Below are 22,211 nucleotides of genomic sequence, written 5' to 3'. Positions count from 1 at the left end.
TTATGCAGCAGTACCTGAGATGCTACGCAAACCAGCAGCCCTCGACCTGGGTGGACTATCTACCGTTGGCCGAGTTTGCCTACAACAACACGAAGCACGCGTCCACGGGGGTGACGCCGTTTTTCGCCAACAATGGGCGGCATCCCAGAACCTTCCCGGGTTTGGAGACAGTGAAGGCAGGGGAGCCGCAGGGAGCAGAGGCTGTGGCAGCGGAATTGCAGGAGATCCACGAGCAGCTCAGGAGGCAGTTAGAGGTGGCGAAACAGGCTTACAAAGTGCAGGCAGACCGACACAGGAGAGTGGGGGAAGACATCAGGGTAGGAGACTGGGTGTGGTTAGCGGCCCAGGCAGTTCCAGCCAGATCGCTGGCCAAGAAGAAGCTGGGGCACAAGCAGCTAGGGCCGTACCAAGTAGAGGCGCAGATCAACCCAGTGGCCTTCCGGTTGACACTCCCGGAGGGGTCCAGAATGCACCCGGTCTTTCATAGATCAGTGCTCACACCCTACAGAGAGCCCCACAGGTTTCAGGCACCAGGGACGGCGCCAGACCAGCTCAGGGAAGCGCCCAAAAAGGGGGGGTCGCCGAGAGGGGAGCCACTCAATGAAGCCACAGAGATTTTAGACTCAAGGTGGGGGGAGGACGGGATCGAATATCTTCTCGCCACAGAGGACACCCCGGCCAGCGCCAACAGGTGGGTGCAGGATTACGCATTGGAGGAGCAGTGGCTCAAGGAAGAATTCCATACACTTTTCCTGCACAAGCCCATGCCGGCGGGCCTTTTTGACGACTGTCTGTTCACACCCACACACTCAGCCAGCACTTTCCGGGGTTTCTCTTCAACTGAGGAATCGACTCCGGGAGGCAGTTCCCCAGAGGGATCACTCTCAGGGTTTGGCACGGGGGGATCTTATTGGTGGGAGGACCAACCCGAAGTGGGCTGGCGCAGAGACATGCCGAAGGGACCCTGGGAAGTGGAGTCACCTCAGGTGACAGAGGGAGAGGGGGTCTTGGGTGATTTGGGGGCGGCTTCAGATTTTGAACACACCGCCCAGGAGATGGAAGCGGAGGAAATCGCCGTCAACGAGCCCATGGAGGACTTCCCGGACTTATCACGCTGGATGCACGCCTCGGGGGACGAACTGTATCCTGAAATTACCCCCACAACACTGGAGCACCCGGAACCCGCACCTGAAGAGGGGGAGGGGGGAAGGGAAGGGGGGGCTTCGAGGGGGGGATGGATGTCAGGGGTTCAGAAGGAGAGACACAGGAGGGGGAGCAAATGGAGAGTGAGGAGGAGGAGTACGAGGGGGGAGCAGGCAGTGACAGTGGAAAGAGTTATTCCACAAGCCTCTCCAGCGAATCGGAGGACTCACAGAAGGGAGCGCCGGTGGCCAGGGCGAGGGGGGTTCCAGGGGGGAAGCCCCAGGAGGAAGGGGCCAGCAGGGAGTCCCTGAGCAGCAGTTGGAAATCAGGACCAGCTTCCCCACCAGAGCGCAGTGGGGAGGGGGAGTCCCAGGAATCGGGACCAGTGCTCTCACCACCAGCGGGAGGAGAGGAGTCAGGTTTGGTCACGCCCACATCAGGAAGCGGGGAAACGGTCAGGAGGAAGGTTACCGGCTGGGCGCGCGCGCCAAGTTCAAATGTACAGGCGAGCGGCACAGCAGGGAGCCCGGGTAGGGAGCCAGGTCCTAAAGCCCGCCGGAAGGAAGGGGAAGACCAAGGGGGGTCAGCGTCAGAAGAGTCCAGGAAGGAGGAGACCCCAGAGGGCAGAAAGACCCAGCGAAGGAAAGAACAGCGTAGGAGGTGGAGCCGGGCGAGGATCTTAAACTGGTGTGGGAGGAGCAGTGAGTCAGAGGGGACTTAGCCGGTCTAGCGTCGAGACGTGGGTCTGCGCGCCCAGAGCCTTGAAATGGAAACTAAACTTCAATAAAGACTTTGTATATTATATCCACCGGGCGTTGGTCCTCTGTGAGCTGGGATCTAGAGGCAGACCTGACATCATGTCTGAAAAGAGCCACTGTCACGCAGTGCGGATATTACTGAGATGTATGGGCCAATGCTCTGATCTGGTATAAGGGAGCTTCCTACATTTCATGAAGCACAGTACAGTAGTTGACTTGGACCGCTATGTCACAACCTAACCTACCTCACAGGGCAACCGTGAGGGTAAAAAATGGAGGTGAGGCGAGAACTGTGTATATCAGTCAATGTAGACAATATTGAACTAATTGGACTACTGGAGGAAAGGCAGGATACAAACGTCATGAACCACAGGTAAGCGATGGGGTGTCCTCCAGATATTTTGAACTACAACACCTCTCATCACTGGCCATTGACTATGCTGGCTACAGCTGTATTCCACAAACATCTGGCACGCACTACGTTGGCTACAAATGCAATAAACTAATAACCAGTAGTAACTGTGAAACGTGCTTCATTTTACAACTGGAACACAGATCATTCAATTTACATTTCACGGTGATAGATTCAATAAATGGTACAAATTGGAGTACTTTCCCCCAAAGCACATCAAGCCACCACAGTTGCAAATATTTACAATTTACAGGTGTGCACCAGGGAGACCTTTTATCCATCGCTGGTATAGCTGCCTGCGTAGAAAAAAATAACAACGGACAGCAACCCACCCATACAACGACACAGCACGACACACCCAGCAGTGCAGGACCAAAATATATGCTTATTCCGAAGGAAATATACTGCAGGGAAACTAAAACAGCTGACAAATCAGCTGCAACAATGAGGATAGCAGCCAGGTGAAATTTTAAGGGAATGTCTTTACTACTGTTGAGTGATTTAAGCCTTTTTTTTTTTTAAAAAAAAAAAAAGAAGAAGTCTTGTGATAAAGGAGCTACCCTGGTGCTGTCATATGGGTCATTAACCTTGTAGCTTGAGATTTATTATAAATGACACATGCTACAGTGGTCGTGCATCAAGGTCACGTGGCCCAAACTGATGGCACCCTGACAGACCTTTCTCCCTGATCACACCAAAGCCATGCAGGGAAGGACCACAAGAAAGTAATAAGAGAGAGCGTTTTTTTAAAAAAAAAAATGCAGAAGGCTTTACCACTGACATCCCCAATTGAAATGGCTTCTCTGGTATAGAAGGACAGGAAAGATGTCTCTGCTGAAAACAATGGAGAGCCACTGCCGGTCAGAGCAGATGGCACTGAGCAAAATAGACTCAATTGGCTTAATGTAATGGGATAAAGTGAGTTACAGTAACTTGGATATTCTACTAGCTCTTTCTGAAGTCTTCATGGTAACCATTGTGGGGTCTAAATGCTCAGTGAAAGCTGCTGCTGCTGCAGGTAACAACCAAGCGTAACACACTGCAAGTATTAGCTTTATTTTGGCATTCGCTCCCATGTGATTACACTCGTGTGAAGGGGAGAGTGGGGCCATATATGTTGGCCACGTTCTCTCAATCACATCCCTATTGGCCTGGCCCTCCCCTGCAAGGGGAGGTTGGAAGAAGAGGACCTGCTTCCCCCTTCAGACACATACGTCACAGGAAATTCCATTGCACCAAAACAGTCTTTACGGAACACCTAATGATCCAAAATGCTGACCAAGGTTGACCTGAAGTTAACATTAAAGCACAAAACAAACTGGTTGGCCTTGTATAAATATTACGTACAAATGGCAAGAGGAAAGCATCAGGCCTGTGGCATGCTGTTCACACATTCTTGGAACTACTTGAGTAGGTGGCTGCCATTACAAAAGCTGGTATTGTGTGATGCGTTTATTTGGAAGGTTTACTCCTCCTTGCTGATGATGGGTAGCCATTGAGATCTTCTTGTTCTGTGATGTTGTGGTCAGAACTGTCATGGGAATAGTCTTTCATGGTGCTGTAGAAGACAGGAGCGTTGTACTGAGTGGCAATCTCTGTCCTCTTCCCCCCACATTTGCATAGCTTTTTGAAGGCAGCTCTAAACTTTTGAGACATCACATTGTAAATGATGGGGTTGATGGCGCTGTTCAGGTAGATGCAGAGCCTACAGAAGAGGACAAACCAGATGTTCAGGTAAGGAGGGTCCATGAAGGAGTTGACCACCACCAAGGTGCGGTACGGCATCCACAGGAGGGCAAAGAGGATCACCACCACCGCTAGCATCTTCGTCACCTTGGAGGTTGCAAGCAGAAAAACAAAGTGAGTGAGTTTACATCTTTGTCAATAAGATTTGCTTAATAAGCTGTGGTGGAAGGAAGAAGAGAAAATTCACTGCCAAGTCATCTAATAGAAAGTTCAGAATATGGCACAGATTACATTTTAGTTTAGGATGCCTAAACTAACCCTGAACACTCTTAAATGCAGTGGTGCCCCGCAAGACGAACGCCTCGCAAGACAGAAAACCCGCTAGACGAAAGGGTTTTCTGTTTTGGAGGCGCTTTGCTAAACGAATTTCTCTATGGGGTTGCTTCGCAAGACGAAAAAATCTTGCGAGTTCCCGCGGGTTTTTTTTGCTCCCCCCCCTTTCCTAAGCCGCTAAGGCGCTTATCAGCTGTTCCGCTGATAAGCCGCTTAACAGCTGATCGCTAAAAGCCGCTAGACCGCTAATAGCGCTAATCCGCTAAGCTGTCAATGGGCTTGCTTCACAAGACGAAAAAACCGCTAGACAAAGAGAATCACGGAATGGATTCTTTTTGTCTTGTGAGGCACCACTGTGGATGGAAAATTCTAGACTTCTCCAGCCAGTCACCCTAACTGGTGTATTTTCCAAGTGGTGCTAGTTTTTAATGAACTCTTACCAGCTCTGTCTCTTTAGATAGTCCTATAATGAGTCCCAGTTAATTTTTGGTATTGCCTTCTACTTTCTCATTTGCTGTCGCTCTGTTCATTTTCTACTAGTGTTACAAAGTTTATTTCTTTTCTGAAATTTCTTCTTTGACAATTGGAATAAGCAACACATAATCTTTCTTCAGTCACTACAATGGAGGTTCCCAGAGCACTGAGCATTCATCCTGATTTGTCTACGGAGAGATTAGGCAATGATGGCTCCTAAAACCGAACTTTATCCTGATTTGTTTGCTGGGAGGCTGGATGCTGCTGCATCAAGCAACTGTCACCCCACCCTTTCCACTGCACTTCCCTTATCACAAAAAGTTCAATTTGGAGGGAAGTGGGCTTGCTATGCAACAGCTCCAAATCAAATTTATTTCTGCACCCTGAATTTGCTAGTATGTGATTTGATCCTACCTGAAAATAGCAACAATCTGGAAGCTCCCCATAAGATAACTTACTATCAACTGAACAAGGACAGGTAAAATCCATCAGCCCAAACCTATGTAGAGTTAGGGGCATTTAAGCCCACTCATTTTAATGGGCTCAGGTGTGGTTGACTATGTAGCATTGAGCTACATATGCACAATGCCAAGCACTTACCTTGAGACAAGAATCATTAGCATTCAGCACCAGTAAATAGTAAATCAGGATTAAATGAGGAAACAACATGGGGTGGCATTTTGCCCAGGATGATGTTGTGTGAACACTGCTCAAAATTTGCACGCAGGAACAGCACCAAGGCAATGATGAACTGCCACATGGAAGCGTCCACTGTTTCCACAGACGATGGAAGGGAATTTGAACCATCATCCGTCTTGTAAAACACAAGCAGAGCATTTTCCTGAGCACATTTTTCCCTTTAGAGAAGGTTGGGAACTGGGGATGAAGGCCAGCAGAAGTCAACATTCATTTTGGGCAAATGCAATTTTGAAAACTGTTATCTCCCTCCTCTCTGCCCAATAGAACTAGAAAGGGCTCTGGTGGTAGCACTGTAAACAAGGATGCTTGTTTTGCCTTAACTTTGAAGGTGCTGTAATTTCTCTCCTCCAATTTTTCTTTATAGTTTTTGAATGTTTTTCCATTCTATGGAAGCCTTGTAGAATCAAATAGATCTACTGGTGGTTAGTATTAAGCATTCCCAGGCACAAGCATGAATTCCAGATCTGGCCTGACAAAAGAACCTCTCCACCCTTCTTCTTTCTTTAATATACAGTGCGGCTAATGAATACACATATCAAGACTGTAACAGTACCCTGAGAACAATGAAGTGCTGTGAGTTAAGATGTACACTACTGTTCATCTCAGCTGCGCATTCGACTCCCCCTTTCTTCTTAATGCATTCCCCTAGTATTGAAAGCTGATAACCATTGTAATCTTTACAAAGAGCTGTTCAGGGGATGGTTGATTATCCTCCCCCTCAGCATGTAATTCATTGAATTCAAAGGGGCGCACTCCCCCTTTTAGGAAGAAAAAAATGCTATATGCGTGCTGAAAGGACATACACTCTTAAACATAAAAGGGGAGTTAATACATTTGCCAGAAAACCGACTTTTGTGTTGTAACTTGAAACACAATCACTAGGGATTAAGCTCCATTGAACTCAGTGAGATTCACTTCCATGAAAACATGAAAAAGAAGACCAGGCTGCTTGTCTTATTTCAAGCTCATATTCCCTTTCTGTCATGCTTGCTCTGCGGTTTAAGGCTGGAGACAAGGAGCTGCTTAGTGCCCTTCAGGAGACATATGGTAGCTCAAAGATGGTAAGCTTAATAAAGATGTCGCACTTGAGAGCCTGGAGCAAGAAAATGACTTTCTAACAGACCTCTATGGCCAGCTATTATGTAGGCAAGAGAATGAAGGGACAAGGACATTTTCTTTCCACCATGGAGGGCTGCACTGTGAGTCGTAGTTACATTACAGCTAAGAACAAAGCAGACCTGCCATTTGGGAACTGCATGTCAAAACTTCAGTGATGGAGAATTAAGCATGAAAGGATAGAATATAACAGTAGATAGAGAAAAAACATCATTCGGATGCTAGCTCAGTCACAGATCCAACCTGTGGCTGGGTATCATGTCTTAGCTGTGGTGATGTGGCAGCCTCAGATAAGGGGCAGAAAGGCCTCAGGTTTGAATCAACGATTCCTCTGAAAACAAAAATGAGAGGTGTGAGGGAGACTGCTCTTGCCTCACCTGTCAGAAAACAGGGGACAGAAGATTCCTCTCAAGGCATTAGATCCCAACTGACCTAAAATATAACACTTTCTAAGAACAATAACAAATCATGTGCAATATATACAGCCCTCGTTTGCATGTCGCAGTAAGACATAAACAATGGCTTTTCGTAAATGAGCAGATAGCCTCTGCCTTGCTCTTCCCCTAGCATGGTTGGAAGCAACAAGCCATGAAGCTTGGCTTGTTGTGATGTGCAAACACTGGATCATGGTTTGTTTCCCTCATATATGCCATGATCGATAAACCAACAAATGGCTTCATGTTGTTCCAGGGGAGAAACAAACCATGATCTTGCATTCACATGTGACAACAAGCTGGTTGTTCCCACTTGAGCTAGGAGATGAGCAAAGTGGGATATGGGAACACAGGAGATGCCAGGAGTTGAACTTCAGCGTACAACCCATGTGCTCTGCCACTGAGCCACAGTCCTTCTCCTGATCGTGAATAAGCAGAGTGACATGCTAATGTCCATATGCAAATGTGGCTGTAATGCAATTCACCCAAATCCACAGCATTATGTGATTGCATAACATTCAACGAATGCATTTTAAGTTAATGTAGCATGAGCTTACAGGCTAAGATATTGAATGCATGAAATGTCATCTCAGATGTTTGGGATTACCACTGTTGGAGGCTGGGAGACGTAAGATGACTTGCTGGTGAAGATGGTTTCTCAGTTACCAGAAAAGATGCAGGTGACAGTCTGGCTATTGCAAATAACAATGGCAATGATGGTGAAGCTTGGATGCCAAGGATGTTTTGATGGTGAAAGAGAGAGAAAAAGAGAAATAATGAGTGCACACAAACATAATAGAAACAATTAACTGGAGTGAAAAATTGATCACAACTGAGATGAAACCTCATTATAGAACATTAGCAGTCAGCATTTTGAAAAGAGCGCAGTGCTGTTGTGAATATGTAGTCAGGATGAAATCAGGCAAGATAGCATGTGCCATGAGCCAAGAAGTTCTTGGTTCAACTCTGATCTTTGCCAAGAGCTCATTCACTGGAAGATGGAAAGCTACCTTGTACCAAATAAGATCTAGCTCAGTACACCCTACACAGATGAGCTGTGGCTCTCCAGGAAGATTCAGGCAAGTCTTTCTCAGAGATGCTGGAGATGCTGAAAACTGAACTTAGGACTCCCTGAGTGCAAGGCAGATGCTCTGCTGCTGAGTCTTTGTTGCTGTTAAAAGTTGACCCAGGACACCAGCCATATATGGTAGCCCACCAGGGTCTCATTGCGTTGCACAAATGTGAATTCTTGAACTGATAGGATTCTTTAGTTGGGAACTGCCCAGGATGCTGTATGAGACTGGTCATTGGTCGGATCCAGAAGGGCTCTTTTTATGTTCTTAATCCAAACTGAACTCTGATTTTATCATGTGTTTGCTGAGCGGATTTTGTACTATTTTGAAGTAGGGCTAAATCACAAAATTAAGTGCCACCTTCAAATAGCTAAAGGGCTGCCACATGGAAGATGGAGCAGGCTTGATTTCTCCTTCTCTGGAGGGTAGCACATGAACCAATGGCTTCATGTTACAAGAAAGGAGATTCTGACTGAACATCAGAAAGAACTTTCTGTCAGTGAGGGCTGTCAGTAAGACAGTGGAATGGGCTCCCTCAGGAGGTTGTGGACTCTCCTTCCTTGGAGGTTTTTAAACAGAGATTGGATGACCATCTGTCATGTATGATTTTTAAAATCTCTCTCTCTCTCTCTCTCTCTCTCTCTCTCTCTCTCTCTCTCTCTCTTATCCTGGCCACTTCCATGTTGAAATAAAACTAACCCCACAGGTCCCTGGCCTAGAATATGCTTTTGTTATAGTTTGAGGCCCTGCACACACTTCCTGCTAAAAATCACCCCCCCACACACACACCCCTGGCAATTTTGACAGAAAACTAGTTCAGGGTCTACAATGTAGCCTTTAGCTTGGCTCTTCAAAAACACAGGAAGACAGAGAATGAATCAAACCTGCTACCACATGTGAGAATTTGGGGATTCTGTTTCTCAAGCTGCATTCATCAGTGAGAAAGACTCTTTTCTGGCCTTTCAATCCTTTGAAGAAAGTAGGCACACACCCATCAGCCTTCCTTTGAAATAGCTTTGTGGAAAAATAAACACCACACCTCTGAACATCGAGAAAACTTCCTTGTAAATATCTGCAAAGTCTACAACAGTTTCCTCACTGAGCCGGAAACTATTTGCTATTTTGTCATATTGGCAAAACAGAGTTTCATTGGGTTGCTTTCTGCTGACTTGAGAGGTTTTCATTTCTATGTAAATGCCAAGAGGTTGAATTTTGAGCAAAACGACATAGCGATACTGAATGAAATTTGCTGAAAGAGGTAGCAATCATATTGTGCCTTTAGGGCGGACCTTAAAGGCTGTTTGAATAGATTCCTCAACTTTCAATATCCTCATGGAATTCAAAATAGAACAAAATCAGCTCAACCAGCTCGAGTCAGGTAACAGCTTTTAAGAGAGCTGAAAGCAACAAATAATTGTTTTTGCCCCATTACCATCTCTAGTCAAACAGTGTTTCCTTGCCCCCCTATCAAAAACCCTTTTAAAACTTTTAACTTCAGTTTTTGAAAAGAATACAGAAACCTGTTTGCCAGAGGTGACAGAGAAATGAGAACGGACACTAAGAGTGTGCACTTTTGAACCAACTGCCACATGTCTCCACCCTTCATTGGACAACAGCCAGAACTCAGCAGATAGGACAATATTCACTAGGTTCCATTTACAGTGGTGCCCCGCAAGACGAACGCCTCGCAAGACGGAAAACCCACTAGACGAAAGGGTTTTCCGTTTTGGAGGCGCTTCGCAAGACGAATTTCCCTATGGGCTTGCTTCGCAAGACGACAGCCCATAGGGAAATCTCTGGGACAGCGGGGAAGCACAGCTTGTCTTCCCCGCTGTCCTCGGACCTCCTCCGAAGCCTGGCGGTGGGGCGGGGACACCTCCTCCCGCCGCCGGGCTTCGGAAGGATGCCCCGATGCCGGGCGGCGAGGCGGGAATGCCTCCCCCCGCCGCCCGGCATCGGAACGATGTCCCGAAGCCGAGCAGCGGGGCGGGAAAGTCTCCCCCCGCCGCCCGGCATCGGAACGATGTCCCGAAGCCGAGCAGCGGGGCGGGAAAGTCTCCCCCCCGCCGCCCGGCATCGGAACGATGCCCCGATGCCGGGCGGCAAGGCGGGAAAGTCTCCCCCCGCCGCCCGGCATCGGAACGATGTCCCGAAGCCGAGCGGCGGGGCGGGAACACCTCCCCCCGCCGCCCGGCTTCGGGGCGGGAAAGCCTCCCCCCGCCGCCCGGCTTCGGGGCATCGTCCCGATGCCGGGCGGCGGGGCGAGAAAGCCTCCCCGCGCCGCCTGGCATCGGAACGATGTCCCGAAGCCGGGCGGCGGGGCCGCGAAGCCTGGGCGCGCTGGCAACTCTCCGCAAGGAGCGCTCCCGCTGCTTGCGGAGAGGTCCGCGAAGCCTGTCCTGGACCTCTTCTGAAGGCAGGGGGGGGGGCAAAAGTCTTTGTCCCCCCTGCTTGCCTTCCCAGGGGCTTTTAAATCGCCCGGACAGCGGAGAAATCCTCCGCTGTCCCGGGCGATTTTAAAATGCCGCCCGCCAGAAGAGGTCGGGGGAAGGCGGTTTCCATAGGAACGCATTAATTGATTTTCAATGCATTCCTATGGAAAACCGTGCATCGCAAGACGAAAAACTCGCAAGACGAAGAAACTTGCGGAACGAATTAATTTCGTCTTGCGAGGCACCACTGTATAACCCACTAAACGGGGGTAGAAGACTGGTGGGGAACAGTCCAAAAGTGTTTACTGGCTTATCTACCTGAAGTAGCGCCTCCACCCCCATTGTTCAGCCCGGACACTGAGATCCAGCTCCGAGGGCCTTCTAGCAGCTCCCTCATTACGAGGTTACAGGGAACAAGGTAGAGGGCCCTCTTGGCAGTGGCGCCTGCCCTGTGGAACACCCTCCCACCAGATGTCAAGGAAATAAACAACTACAGTCATACCTCATGTTACGTTTGCTTCATGTTACATTCTTTCAGGTTACGTCCCGCAGCGACCCAGAAGTACTGGAAAGGGTTACTTCCGGGTTTTGCCACACGCGCATGAGCAGAAGCACAAAATCATAGAATCATAGAGTTGGAAGAGACCACAAGGGCCATCGAGTCCAACCCCCTGATGTCATGCGCATGCGCAAAAGCAGCAAATCGCAACCCATGCATGCGCAGGCGCGCCGCTGTGGGTTGCACTCTTTTCATGCTGCAAATGGGCCTCTGGAACGGATCCCGTTCGCAACCAGAGGTACCACTGTACCTGACTTTTAGAAGACATCTGAAGGCAGCCCTGTTTAGGGAAGTTTTTAATGTTTGATGTTTTATGTGTTTTTAATATCCTGTTGGAAGCTGCCCAGAGTGACTGGGGAGGGTCGGCTAGATGGGTGGGGTATAAGTAATAAATTATTATTATTATTAAATTATTATTCCCTTCCCCACCAGCTGATGGAGGCTAATGCCAGAATAACTGCCCTGAGACCCCCAGGTATAGGGCGGTATATAAATTCAAACTACAACAAGCAGAGTACCTCCTGCCTGATCTTAACTGGTGGGTAAAGCAATACTGGAGAAGGCACTCCTGCAAAATGGCAGTTTACTCTATTCCTGCGACATAATTAGTACCTGTCTGAGAGAGCACCAAGGGTTGGAACAGATGTGATGGAAGCACTTGCCGTGAAGTGCGCTCCATCCTGTATAAAAGCATTTACCGTATGAGCAAGACCATTCCTGTATAAAGGTAGTACAAGCAATTGAGTATACTCTGTGGGCATGCTTCACCTGTTTGCTAGCTCTGCGTTGTGCATGGGTCAGCTCACAAAGGGGGGATTTTTAATATACAATGAGGCACATCTGAAATCACTATGCATGCAAGCACTTGCCCTGTGGCTGCTGTCATAAGTGCTTAGGGGGAAGTGCTGTGGCTTAGCGGTAGAGCATATGCTTTGGATGCAGAAGGTCCCTTAGGGTCAGACTCTGGCATCTCCAGGGTAGGGCTGGGACAGAGACCTTTCTGAAATCATGGAGACAACGCTGAGCTAGAGGGACCAATGATTTGACTTGGTAAAAGGCATCTCCCTATGTTCTTAGGTTTTGACCATAACGTTGCAAAGAAAGGAAAGCATATAAAACCCAAAAGTCAAACTCTGGATAAGATGAGATGTGGACTGCATAAACATCTACACACACACTGTGAAAATCTGCTGGTATGCACATACCCTAAAATACATTCAGTGCATCTAATCTACATTAGCAAATGCTAATCTACATTAGCAAACACAGCATGGGATTTTTTTCTTCTGTGACCCCCCAGCCCATCAGTGAAATAAATGCCCCTTAAGATCACGACTGAATTCCTTCTAATAAAATGATGTGAAATTTGGAGTACAGCCCGCCGGTGACAGGGGTGCTGTTTTTTTCCCATTTGACTTCAATGTCCTTTAGATTATTCAATTACATCCAGCAGTTCTTCAATTAGAAAAAACAAAGTAGACCAACATTGCCAAAGTACATATATAAGCAGATGCTCCAATCATGGCAAAAGATTAACCTCTAAGGGCAATTTTGCTGATTGCTTGAGGGCAAACTCGGTTTTGCTATCAGATCAGACAGTTTCAGCTCCAACAACTATACCTGTATGGTATATACTAGTGAAAGCCTGTGAAACATGTTATCAGCTGCATCACTTCAAATTTGGATGTTGTGACTATGTGTAGTTCTTGCTAGTTTAGCTGGAGAAGGTGACCTTGCTGTGGATGGCTGCTCCCATACAACCCTAATGGTATAACTCAGGAAAATTTTGTTGAAAAAAATTAAAAGAGGAACGAATATTGCAAATACATGAATACTTACCAGATAGAAGGCAAGATTGGGGATGGGGGGGTGGGGTGGAGAGGGTGTCACAATTATGTTTAGTTGTCTAGTTGTATTTTGTTATACATCTATGAAAACCAATTAAAACTGCTTTTTTAAAGTCAATTTGCATGATGTCTCCCTTTACAGACACAATGGTGACTTTCACACCGTGACTGGGTCCACCTGTCACATTAAACCATAGTTTAAAAACAAACTATGGCTGTGCAAGGGTCCAGGAATCAGATTCCTCTTCATCAAGAGATGCAGCTGAAGATTCCAAACCAAAAGGGGAAAGATACACAAAGCCAGCGCCAGAAGCAAGGCTAACAGAGGAGCCTATGGGCCTCAGATTGTGACGCTGCTCTCCCATACATGGACTCCATTGCAGAAGCTCCAGTGAGCCCAGAGGCTCCTCACTCCATTACAGCAGGAGATTCCCTTTTAATTAAAGCAGCACCTTCCAGTGTGGGCGGGGCTAAACATCAGGATGCAGCTCCTCCTCCTATGATATAGGGCTCAGTTTGAGATTATTTTTGGGTGAAGCAACACCAGAGCTCCATGTTCCCGGAGCCCTGCCCCTGAACCTTCCCTTGCACCTAGAAGGGCCTTGCCTTGTCACACAGCAGGGTAAAGTTTCATGTGGGTGCAAAATGCACTGCTGAATGGATCTCACTATACTCTTCCCCCCTTCCTGTTTGAACCTGGGCATGCGGTGGTTCATCTAGATAGACAAGAATGACAAGCTCAGGTTCAAGTGCCATGACAAGTCAGACTGGCATAACAGTTGTGGGGCAGCCGGGAACAGAGTGGATCAGAGTGGAGCAAAGACTTTTCAGCAGCAAGTTCACATTAAACCATAGCTTCGTTTTAACAACAGCAGCTGAATGTCGTGTGTGAACCAGGCATTCGTGCTCTCAGTGGTATATTATAAGGAAACGCCAGCAAATACAAGGCACGAAGAAGCTTTAATTTTTAGTTAAAGATTGGTGCCATCTGTTCATGACTAGGTCAAGGAAGCAGCTGCTGAATTTGGGGTTAGGGTTCTGTTCATAGCTCTCTGTCTTGCTAGTACAGTAGAAAACCTTGGATGAGTTAGTCTGCAATTGGAGCTTATGCAGTACAGCTTACTGTGGAGTAGACGTCACCTTTGAAGGCTTTGAGTTCTGTTTGATCTCTCCCTAAACTCTCTTGCCTACCAGGCAAGAAAAGATTTGACAGCCACTTTTGGTATTTCAGGGTTGTGGGTAAAACAGAACCTTCAAACATTCTTACAAACTGGTTCTTCTGGCAGATTTCCAATAAATTTCAGTGAGGCAGTCAAACATGGGAATGGAAGAGGGGCAGACTAATGAAATAAAACTGATGCATTGGATCTGAACCATTTCAAATTCACCGGAGTCTATTAAATTAATATTTTGCCTCAAGACTTCAGTGACTGAATGAGCAAACAACTGTGCTTTTATTCACTTCTGCCTTCCCTCTGGGAACCTCTTATGGAATCCAAAACATATACTCAACTCAGTAATAAGGAAGAGAAATTACCAATTTCAAGAGGTCCTTTCTATTACTCTAGGTTTATCAGGATTATAAAACAATGATGCAGAGATGAGGAACCTGTGCCCTGCAGATGTTGTCTGGTTTCAATTCGCGTCATCTCTTCTGACTGGGATTGCAGTAAAAGAAGAAAGTTGGCCACACGGTCAATGAAAGGTAAAGTAAATTTGCTCTGGGGAACAGCTGAGAAAAATTGTGGTTCCTTTTTGTTTTTGTGTGAATACTGGAAAACCACATAAAACATTATTAACGTGTCTCCATTCTTCATCCAGAAGAACAATAAAAACATTCTTCTGGAGAATACAGTGGTGCCCCACAAGACGAATGCCTCGCAAGACGAAAAACCCGCTAGACGAAAGGGTTTTCCGTTTTTGAGGCGCTTCGCAAGACGAATTTCCCTATGGGCTTGCTTCGCAAGACGAAAACGTCTTGCGAGTCTTGCGTTTTTTTTTCGCTTTCCCCCCCTTTTCTAAGCCGCTAAGCCGCTAATAGCCGCTAAACCGCTAATAGCGCTAATCCGCTAAGCCGCTAATAGGGTTGCTTCGCAAGACGAAAAAACCGCTAGACGAAGAGACTCGCAGAACGGATTCTTTTCCTCTTGCGAGGCAACACTGTAGATGGGAATAGGCGAAAATGGGATTACCCTTTTGTGCCCTTGGGGACCATCTGATTCTTTAGGTCAGGGGTCAACAAACTTTTTCAGCAGGGGGCCAGTCCACTGTCCCTCAGACCTTGTGGGGGGCCGGACTATATTTTGAAAAAAATAATAATGAATGAATTCCTATGCCCCACAAAAACCCAGAGATGCATTTTAAATAAAAGCACACATTCTACTCATGTAAAAACACCAGGCAGCCACCACAAATAACCCAGAGATGCATTTTAAATAAAACTGCAAATTCTACTCATATAAAATCACGCTGATTCCCGGACCGTCCACGGGCCAGATTTAGAACGCAGTTGGGCTGGATCCAGCCCCCGGGTCTTAGTTTGCCTACTCATGCCTTAGGTGGTCTGTGCTTGCAGTATAATTGGCAATAAATCAGGATCTGCACTGACAGCTGGGCTCCCTTGTGGGCCTCTCTATACCAGATATTGGAAATCTCAAGTGGGGAAGAGGGCTGTTGCACTCAGCCACCTATAGACATCTGACTGGCCACTGTAAAAACAGGGTGCTGGATAAGATGGGCCTTTGGGTTCTTATGTTCTGCAATAAAGATAGAACTACACAATAGTCAGGACTATGTACAGTTATGGAGCACAAGCAGACATGGCTGATGTGGTGTAGTGGTTAAGAGTGTTGGACCTGAGAGACCTGGGTTCAAATCACCACTCAGACATGACACTCACTGGGTGACTTTGTGCCCATCTCTCAGCCTAACCTACAGGTGAAACTCGGAAAATTAGAATATCGTGGAAAAGTTCATTTATTTCAGTAATTCAATTAAAAGGTGAAACTAATATATGAGATAGACTCATGACATGCAAAGAATATTAAATGAAACCAGCAAAACAAGGACTGCAAATAGAGCAATATTGGACCTCTGAGAAGTAGAAGCATGCATATGTACTCAGTACCTGGTTTGGGCCCCTTTTGCATCAATTTTTTTAAAAAAATGATATTTATTGAAGTTTCTATTAAAACACAAAAATGCACAGACATAGACAAACAAAACACAAGTATAATTTCAATCCTTTTTTTCTCTTAAACCTTATTTCCTCGACCTCCTCACACCTCCCCCTTCTGTATTATAATCTCATTACTATCCACTCAACAAGTTCTTATCTTATTTCTCAACATTAACTTAATAGTTTTGTTAAATCATACTATTTATTTTCCTTTTCTTCTTTCTTTCATTCCTCAATTTATTTTTAAAACCTTATATCTATTTAATTTAAGAAAAAAACCCAATTCTAACTTAATTTTAAACCTTTTTCCTAAAGTCAGCCCAAATTTTCCTTCCACGATTTTTCCACATTCCACAAAAATTACAAAAAAGAAATAAACATATAAACAAAATCTAAACAGATTATATCACCCTTCGGATTCCCAAATCTCACCCTCCCTCCCGGTTTTGATCCCAAACCAGTGTCCATAAATGCATCCATTTCTCAGCCTGGATCCCAAACACCTGAGGCTTTTAACCCTCTCTCAGTTTCTCTCTGCCGGTCTTTTTGACAGTCCTTTATTTTCAACACCGACTCTCGAAGAAGCTCTGTCCCAATAATGTCCATTTTTCTTCCCAGCAGGCCTCTATACTTAAAAATGGAGCTCAAATTTTGTTTCTTAAATCTTTTAAATCTATATGTCCCAAAAGCTCCAATTTCCATCTCAATCAAATTTATGCTACCAGGCCTCTGGTCCAGCTTTGTCTTCTGCAACATTGTAGCTTCATCTTTAATTTCCAGCAAGTCCTCATATGTCTCTTGGGATTTTTCAAACTTCGTTTCCCCAGCTGCAGCAGTTTCTGTTTCAACTTCAAGGGCTATTAGTTCAGAATCGAAAACTTGTATCAAGTCTTTTCCTGTTCCCACAAGATTATTTACTGTATCATTCAGTACTGTTGCCCTTGTTGTTAAGATGTTGCTCTGCTCCTGGAACTTTCCCAGGAGATAAAAAGTCCTGTTCAGCTCAGCGAGTATTTTTCCACTAACAGCCATTTCTTGCAATATTCCAAAACTCCCCTCTAGGGGGATTCTATTTACTTAGTGTCCTTAAAATTTCAATCCAATAGACCAAAGTGTAACTTGTTTTCCTTTGCTCCCGACAATTTAAATCCAAATCTAAGAAAGTCTAGCCAGCAGAATCACCAAAAGCAACGTTTCCTTTTATTTCCCAACTTTGACAGCTAGTTTGACAGCTGTCAAAGTCCGTATCTTTCCAGCAGGCTCTTTCACAGATCGCACCCGGGTCCCGGGGGGTTGCACTTTAATTTAAACCAATTCCTATCCTCCAGCAAGATCAATTATACTGTCCAATCGCGAAGATAGTAATTTTTCTTCCAAAAAGGCAAAGATGTTTCTCCCAACTTTAGTTGGCTGGTCCTTGCTTTAGCTTATCTACAAGGCGGGGGGGGGGGGGGCGGACTTCCTTTTTACGCTTCCCCCGATCGTGCCGAATTTTAAAAAAGAATTTCCCTTTTAAGTCCAGTTTCCGTATTACTCACGGGTTGTTGCTTTTAGTCCGAATATTGAAGGAAAAAGTCAGCGCTCTCCATCCATGGCATGCGGCTTCGCTCAGCAGGGGAAGCAGAAGACTCTCAGCACCGCGCCGCTCCCCGCCCCCGTTCCGCAGCCTTTAAAAAGGCTACTTTGCGGGTCGGAGGGCGCTAATGGTGCCCGTCGAGTCACCACGTCCACAGGCATTCACACCTGTGGTTTTTAAGGGTCCCCGCGTTGCCGGCACGGCAGAACCCGATCCCTACTGAGCCGGTTCCCTCCGGAGATCGGAGGAAATCCGCCATTAGATGTTGGCGCTAACCCGGAAGTCCCCCTTTTGCATCAATTAATGCCTCAATGCACCTCAGCAGTGCCACAGACTGATAGCATCCATGCCACGCCGCATTGAGGCAGTAATTTGCTCTATTTGTAGTCCTTGATTTGCTGATTTTCTTTAACATTCTAATTTTCTAATTTGGGGTTTTCATCAGCTGTACGCCATGATCATCACAATTATAACAAATAAAGGCTTGACATATCTTGCTTTGCATGTTCCGAGTCTATCTCATATATTAGTTTCACCTTTTAAGTTGAATTACTGAAATAAATGAACTTTTCCACGATATTCTTCTTTTCCGAGTTTCACCTGTGCCTCGCGGCGTTGTTGTAAAGATAAAATGGGGAGAAATACAGTAAGTACGATGCTCTGAGCTCCTTAGAAGGATCTCGTATACATTTTAATGAACCATGCACATATGTGTGTGAGCATGAATTTTACATGTAAAATCTTTAAAATGTGGCACATATTTTTTGCAACTTAAGAACAGCTCCTGGAACAGAAAAATGTCTTTGCCAAAGACCCTTCTGGCCATTTCCTTCACTATAAAAAATGTTGAGAAGGTTATGTAGCAAAGGCATTTTTCTGTTCCTTGAAAAGGTATTTGGCTATATATTCTGGTATGGTTCAGAATAAAAAAGTTGTTTTTATATGCAAGGGGCTATAAACATTTTTAATGATTGGTTTACTGCCACTGTTCTTACAGTACTTGCAGATAATATCATTTTTAATCTGGGACTGAGAGCTCATAATGTACTCAGAGCAATACTTATGAATGAGAAAAGTGTGTCTATGTTCCATTGAAAGCTAAGGGTACACTATGGAATTAAAGATTTTTTCAATAATAGCATAATGAACAATCTAAATGGAAATAGGATTTGGGTTCTGAAAACCCAGGGAAAGTATAAAATGGCTTTGGATTAGAAGATCTACATTTTTTGAAGTACAAAATTAAATTACAATATTTAAAAATGCTGTGCAATTGATACTGGAATTTAAAATGCATGGCACAATTATATACTGTTGCAAGTTGTGGAGTTGGGAACTTCTTTCCCCCACTTGCCCCATAGATGTCTTAGAATTGCTTTATTCAAAAATGCCTGGAAGACATTTGGAGAATCATTTCAATAACTGTGGATTGTAAAATACATCTTCTTTTACCAGAAATAAATAAGGGTTTGGTTCCCAGTGAGGAAGCAGAGTTAATATTAAACCTTTTCATAGCTGCAAGGTCAATTATTACTAAACATTTATATCCCAAAAGGCAACTTTCTATCTGGGGAATGTCTGGAATATGTCTGTTCCACATAGTCCTGCCCTGGCTGCTCCAAGCTCAAGTAACTTCCTATCATTCAACTCCTACACATTTTCCCTTTCTTTGCATTATGTTTTTGCTCAGCTGTTCCTTAAGTCTCATTTAATTTCTGTTGTTTTCCTCTTTTTCCCAGGCAGGGGTGTCGCAAGGGGTGGGGGTGGGGTGCAGTCTGCCCCAGGGGTCATGCTTCGGGGGGTGACAAAATCCCCCCGGGTGGATTGGCATGGCAGCGCTTGCACTCCCGGCTGGCGGATTTTTGCGATTGGCGTGATCATCGTTGCCAAGGCGCAGCAAGGTCAAGTGCTAAAATTAAATGTAAAGGGACCCCTGACCATTAGGTCCAGTCGTGGCCGACTCTGGCGCTCATCTCGCTTTATTGGCCGCAGTGGCGTAGCGTGGGGGGTGCAAGGGGGGCCGGCCGCACCGGGCGCAACATCTGGGGGGGCGCACTCGCGCCTCCGGAGTTGCCGAAGAGCCTCGGGCGCAGAGTTTAACTCTGAGCTGCCTGTGATGTGGAGGGCACGACTGTTCCGCGGGGGGCGTGGTGTGGATCTGTACCGTTTGCCGCTTTGATCTGGCGCCTTTTGCGGAGAGCACAAGACGGGCACGTCGCTTTGCGGGAGCCGGGGAGAGGAACCTGGTTCAGTCCCGCGGGGCGCGCTTCTCTTGCGAGCCCCCCCCAGCCGCCTCCCGCTGCCCACGCTGCGCTTCTCTGCCCCTGCCCCTTCTCCTCGCTGTCAGCAGCCGTCTGTGTCTGATTTGAGAGGAGAACGGAGGCGAGGCGAGGCGGCTGCAGCCAGCGACCCCCCCTCCGCCTCCCACCCCGGGGCTACCAGAAGCCCCCCTCGGCTTCAGCTGGGGACAGAGAGCGCGCCTGCTCTTCCCTGCGGGCCGCTGCCCCACTGGAAGGGCGGCGGAGGAGCTGCAAGCCGGGGTGCGCGCCATGAGCCTCAGCCTTGGGGTTCAGGGGCCAGTGGTGGAAGCAGGGCCAGTGGTGGAAGTGCGGCGCTTTCCCCGGGTTGCTGGGCGCGGGGAGCCCTCGGGGCGCGGGAAGAGGCAGCGCTCCTGGCTGCAGGTCCGAGGCCCGGCTGCTGCCCGCCTCTCGCGGCAGGAGGGAGTTGCGCTGCCGCCGCCGCCGCCCGCAAGGAGCCAGCCACTCGCTGCCTGCGAGGCTCCTCTCTGGCCGGCCTGCCAGCTGGGCTCATCCTCCTTGCCAGCGCAGGCAGCGGGCTCTGCTCCCGGGGGACCTCCCGGGGGAGCGCAGCAAAGGGGCGCCCTTCTCAGCCTCCCCAGCAAAGGGGCACAAGCAAAGGGCACGTCCCGGCGCCGTGGTCGTGCCCTTTGCTCCGCTGCAAGCCACGCTGCCACTCGCCTTCGCCTTTCACAACAGCCCCGCAGGGTAACCCAGGCTGCGAGGTCAACCCAGCGAGAACTCTCCGAGGCTTCTCTCGGGCCCCAGACCAGCCCTCCAGCGCCGCCACGGCCGGTCTCTTGAGTCCGTTGCCAGCCACGGAGGGCCAGCAGCCAAGCCTGACAAGCGCAGAATATAGAGGCTTGGTGGGGGGGGCACAGCGTGGGGCGCAAATTACTTGCCTTGCCCTGGGTTAGGGGGCGCAAATTACTTGCCTTGCCCCGGGTGCTGACAACCCACGCTACGCCGCTGATTGGCCGAGGGAGCTGGCGTACAGCTTCCGGGTCATGTGGCCAGCATGACTAAGCCACTTCTGGCGAAGCAGAGCAGCGCACGGAAACACCGTTTGCCCTCCTGCCAGAGCGGTACCTATTTATCTACTTGCACTTTGATGAGCTTTCGAACTGCTAGGTTGGCAGGAGCAGGGACTGAGCAACGGGAGCTCACCCCGTCACGGGGATTCGAACCGCCAACCTTCTGATCAGCAAGTCCTAGGCTCTGTGGTTTAACCCACAGCGCCACCCGTGTCCTAGGTCATGTGGTACCCGACAGCAAAACAGCTAAAACCGTGCCCACCAGGTGGATTTGTGTGAAAATCCATCCACCAGGGCTGTCAGCCCACCGATTACACAAATATGACCGTTGTCACCCTGTGGCGGCCAGCGCTCATATCCCCAGTGGGCGGATTTCCACAATTGGCGCAATCGTTGTCATGAAAATCCGCCTGCTGATCGCGCAAATCCGCCTGGTTTGGCATTCCTGGCATCGCGGATCTTGCTTACACTGAGAAGTCGCCTAGCATTATTTCTGCCATCATGGCAGAACATGGCATCAGCTTTGGAGCTGCGCAGTTCCCCTCTTCTGTAATTGCTTTGTTTTTGCAGGTCTTTTGGTTGACGTATCGGTAAACAAGCTCTGTCTGGTATTTTGGGAGGGAGGGATGGCTTTCCACTACCTCATCATTCATGACCACAATTACTGGTTTGCCCTTCCACAGCAAAAGACTCTCACACAGGGAAACATCAAATAACAAGAACGATAGGCCAGCTTCTGGAAAGCGAAGGGTTTCCTATGACATTTTCACTCGATTTCGGCAGACCTTTGGCTGGTCTTAAGAAAGAAAGGAGCAACAGAAAGCAGGCTGCCCTTAGCTGCCTTAATGAGCCCCGCGAAATCCTCTACTGGAGAAGGGCAGACAGGGTGCACATCTTAAATATTTAATCGCACTGGAGGAGGGAGGAGTTATCAGCCTCAAAGGAAGTCAATAAATGCATTAAACTTTTTCTTGAGCCACAGAATGGAGGAGAAAGGAATGTTCTGCTCCTCAGGAGTGATTTCCCAATACCTGTCCAGCTTGGAAAGGCGACATTCCGTTCAATATAGGCGACCCCAACTTACAAGCGGGTTACGTTCCAGGCACAGCACACAAAGCCAAAATTGCATACAGTCATACCTCGGGTTACAGACGCTTCGG

At 47.4% G+C, this 22,211-nt stretch overlaps 1 protein-coding gene across 1 annotated transcript in view; it reads right to left on the bottom strand.

Moving 5' to 3' along the window:
* Nucleotides 1-3,523: 3,523 nt before the first annotated feature.
* LOC309344932 (thyrotropin-releasing hormone receptor-like) overlaps nucleotides 3,524-22,211 on the bottom strand; it is a 31,690-nt gene continuing 13,002 nt past the window's right edge. The window contains exon 3 of the mRNA XM_081867861.1: nucleotides 3,524-4,146. Within this exon, the coding sequence (XP_081723987.1) occupies nucleotides 3,766-4,146 (381 nt within the window). The 3' untranslated portion in view covers nucleotides 3,524-3,765. The remainder of the gene's footprint in view (nucleotides 4,147-22,211) is intronic.

Source organism: Podarcis erhardii (assembly GCF_964252035.2).
Source record: "Podarcis erhardii genome assembly, chromosome: 6".
Lineage (NCBI taxonomy): Eukaryota > Metazoa > Chordata > Lepidosauria > Squamata > Lacertidae > Podarcis > Podarcis erhardii.
The sequence above is the reverse complement of the archived record's forward strand: the minus strand, read 5'-3'. Positions and strand labels throughout refer to the sequence as shown.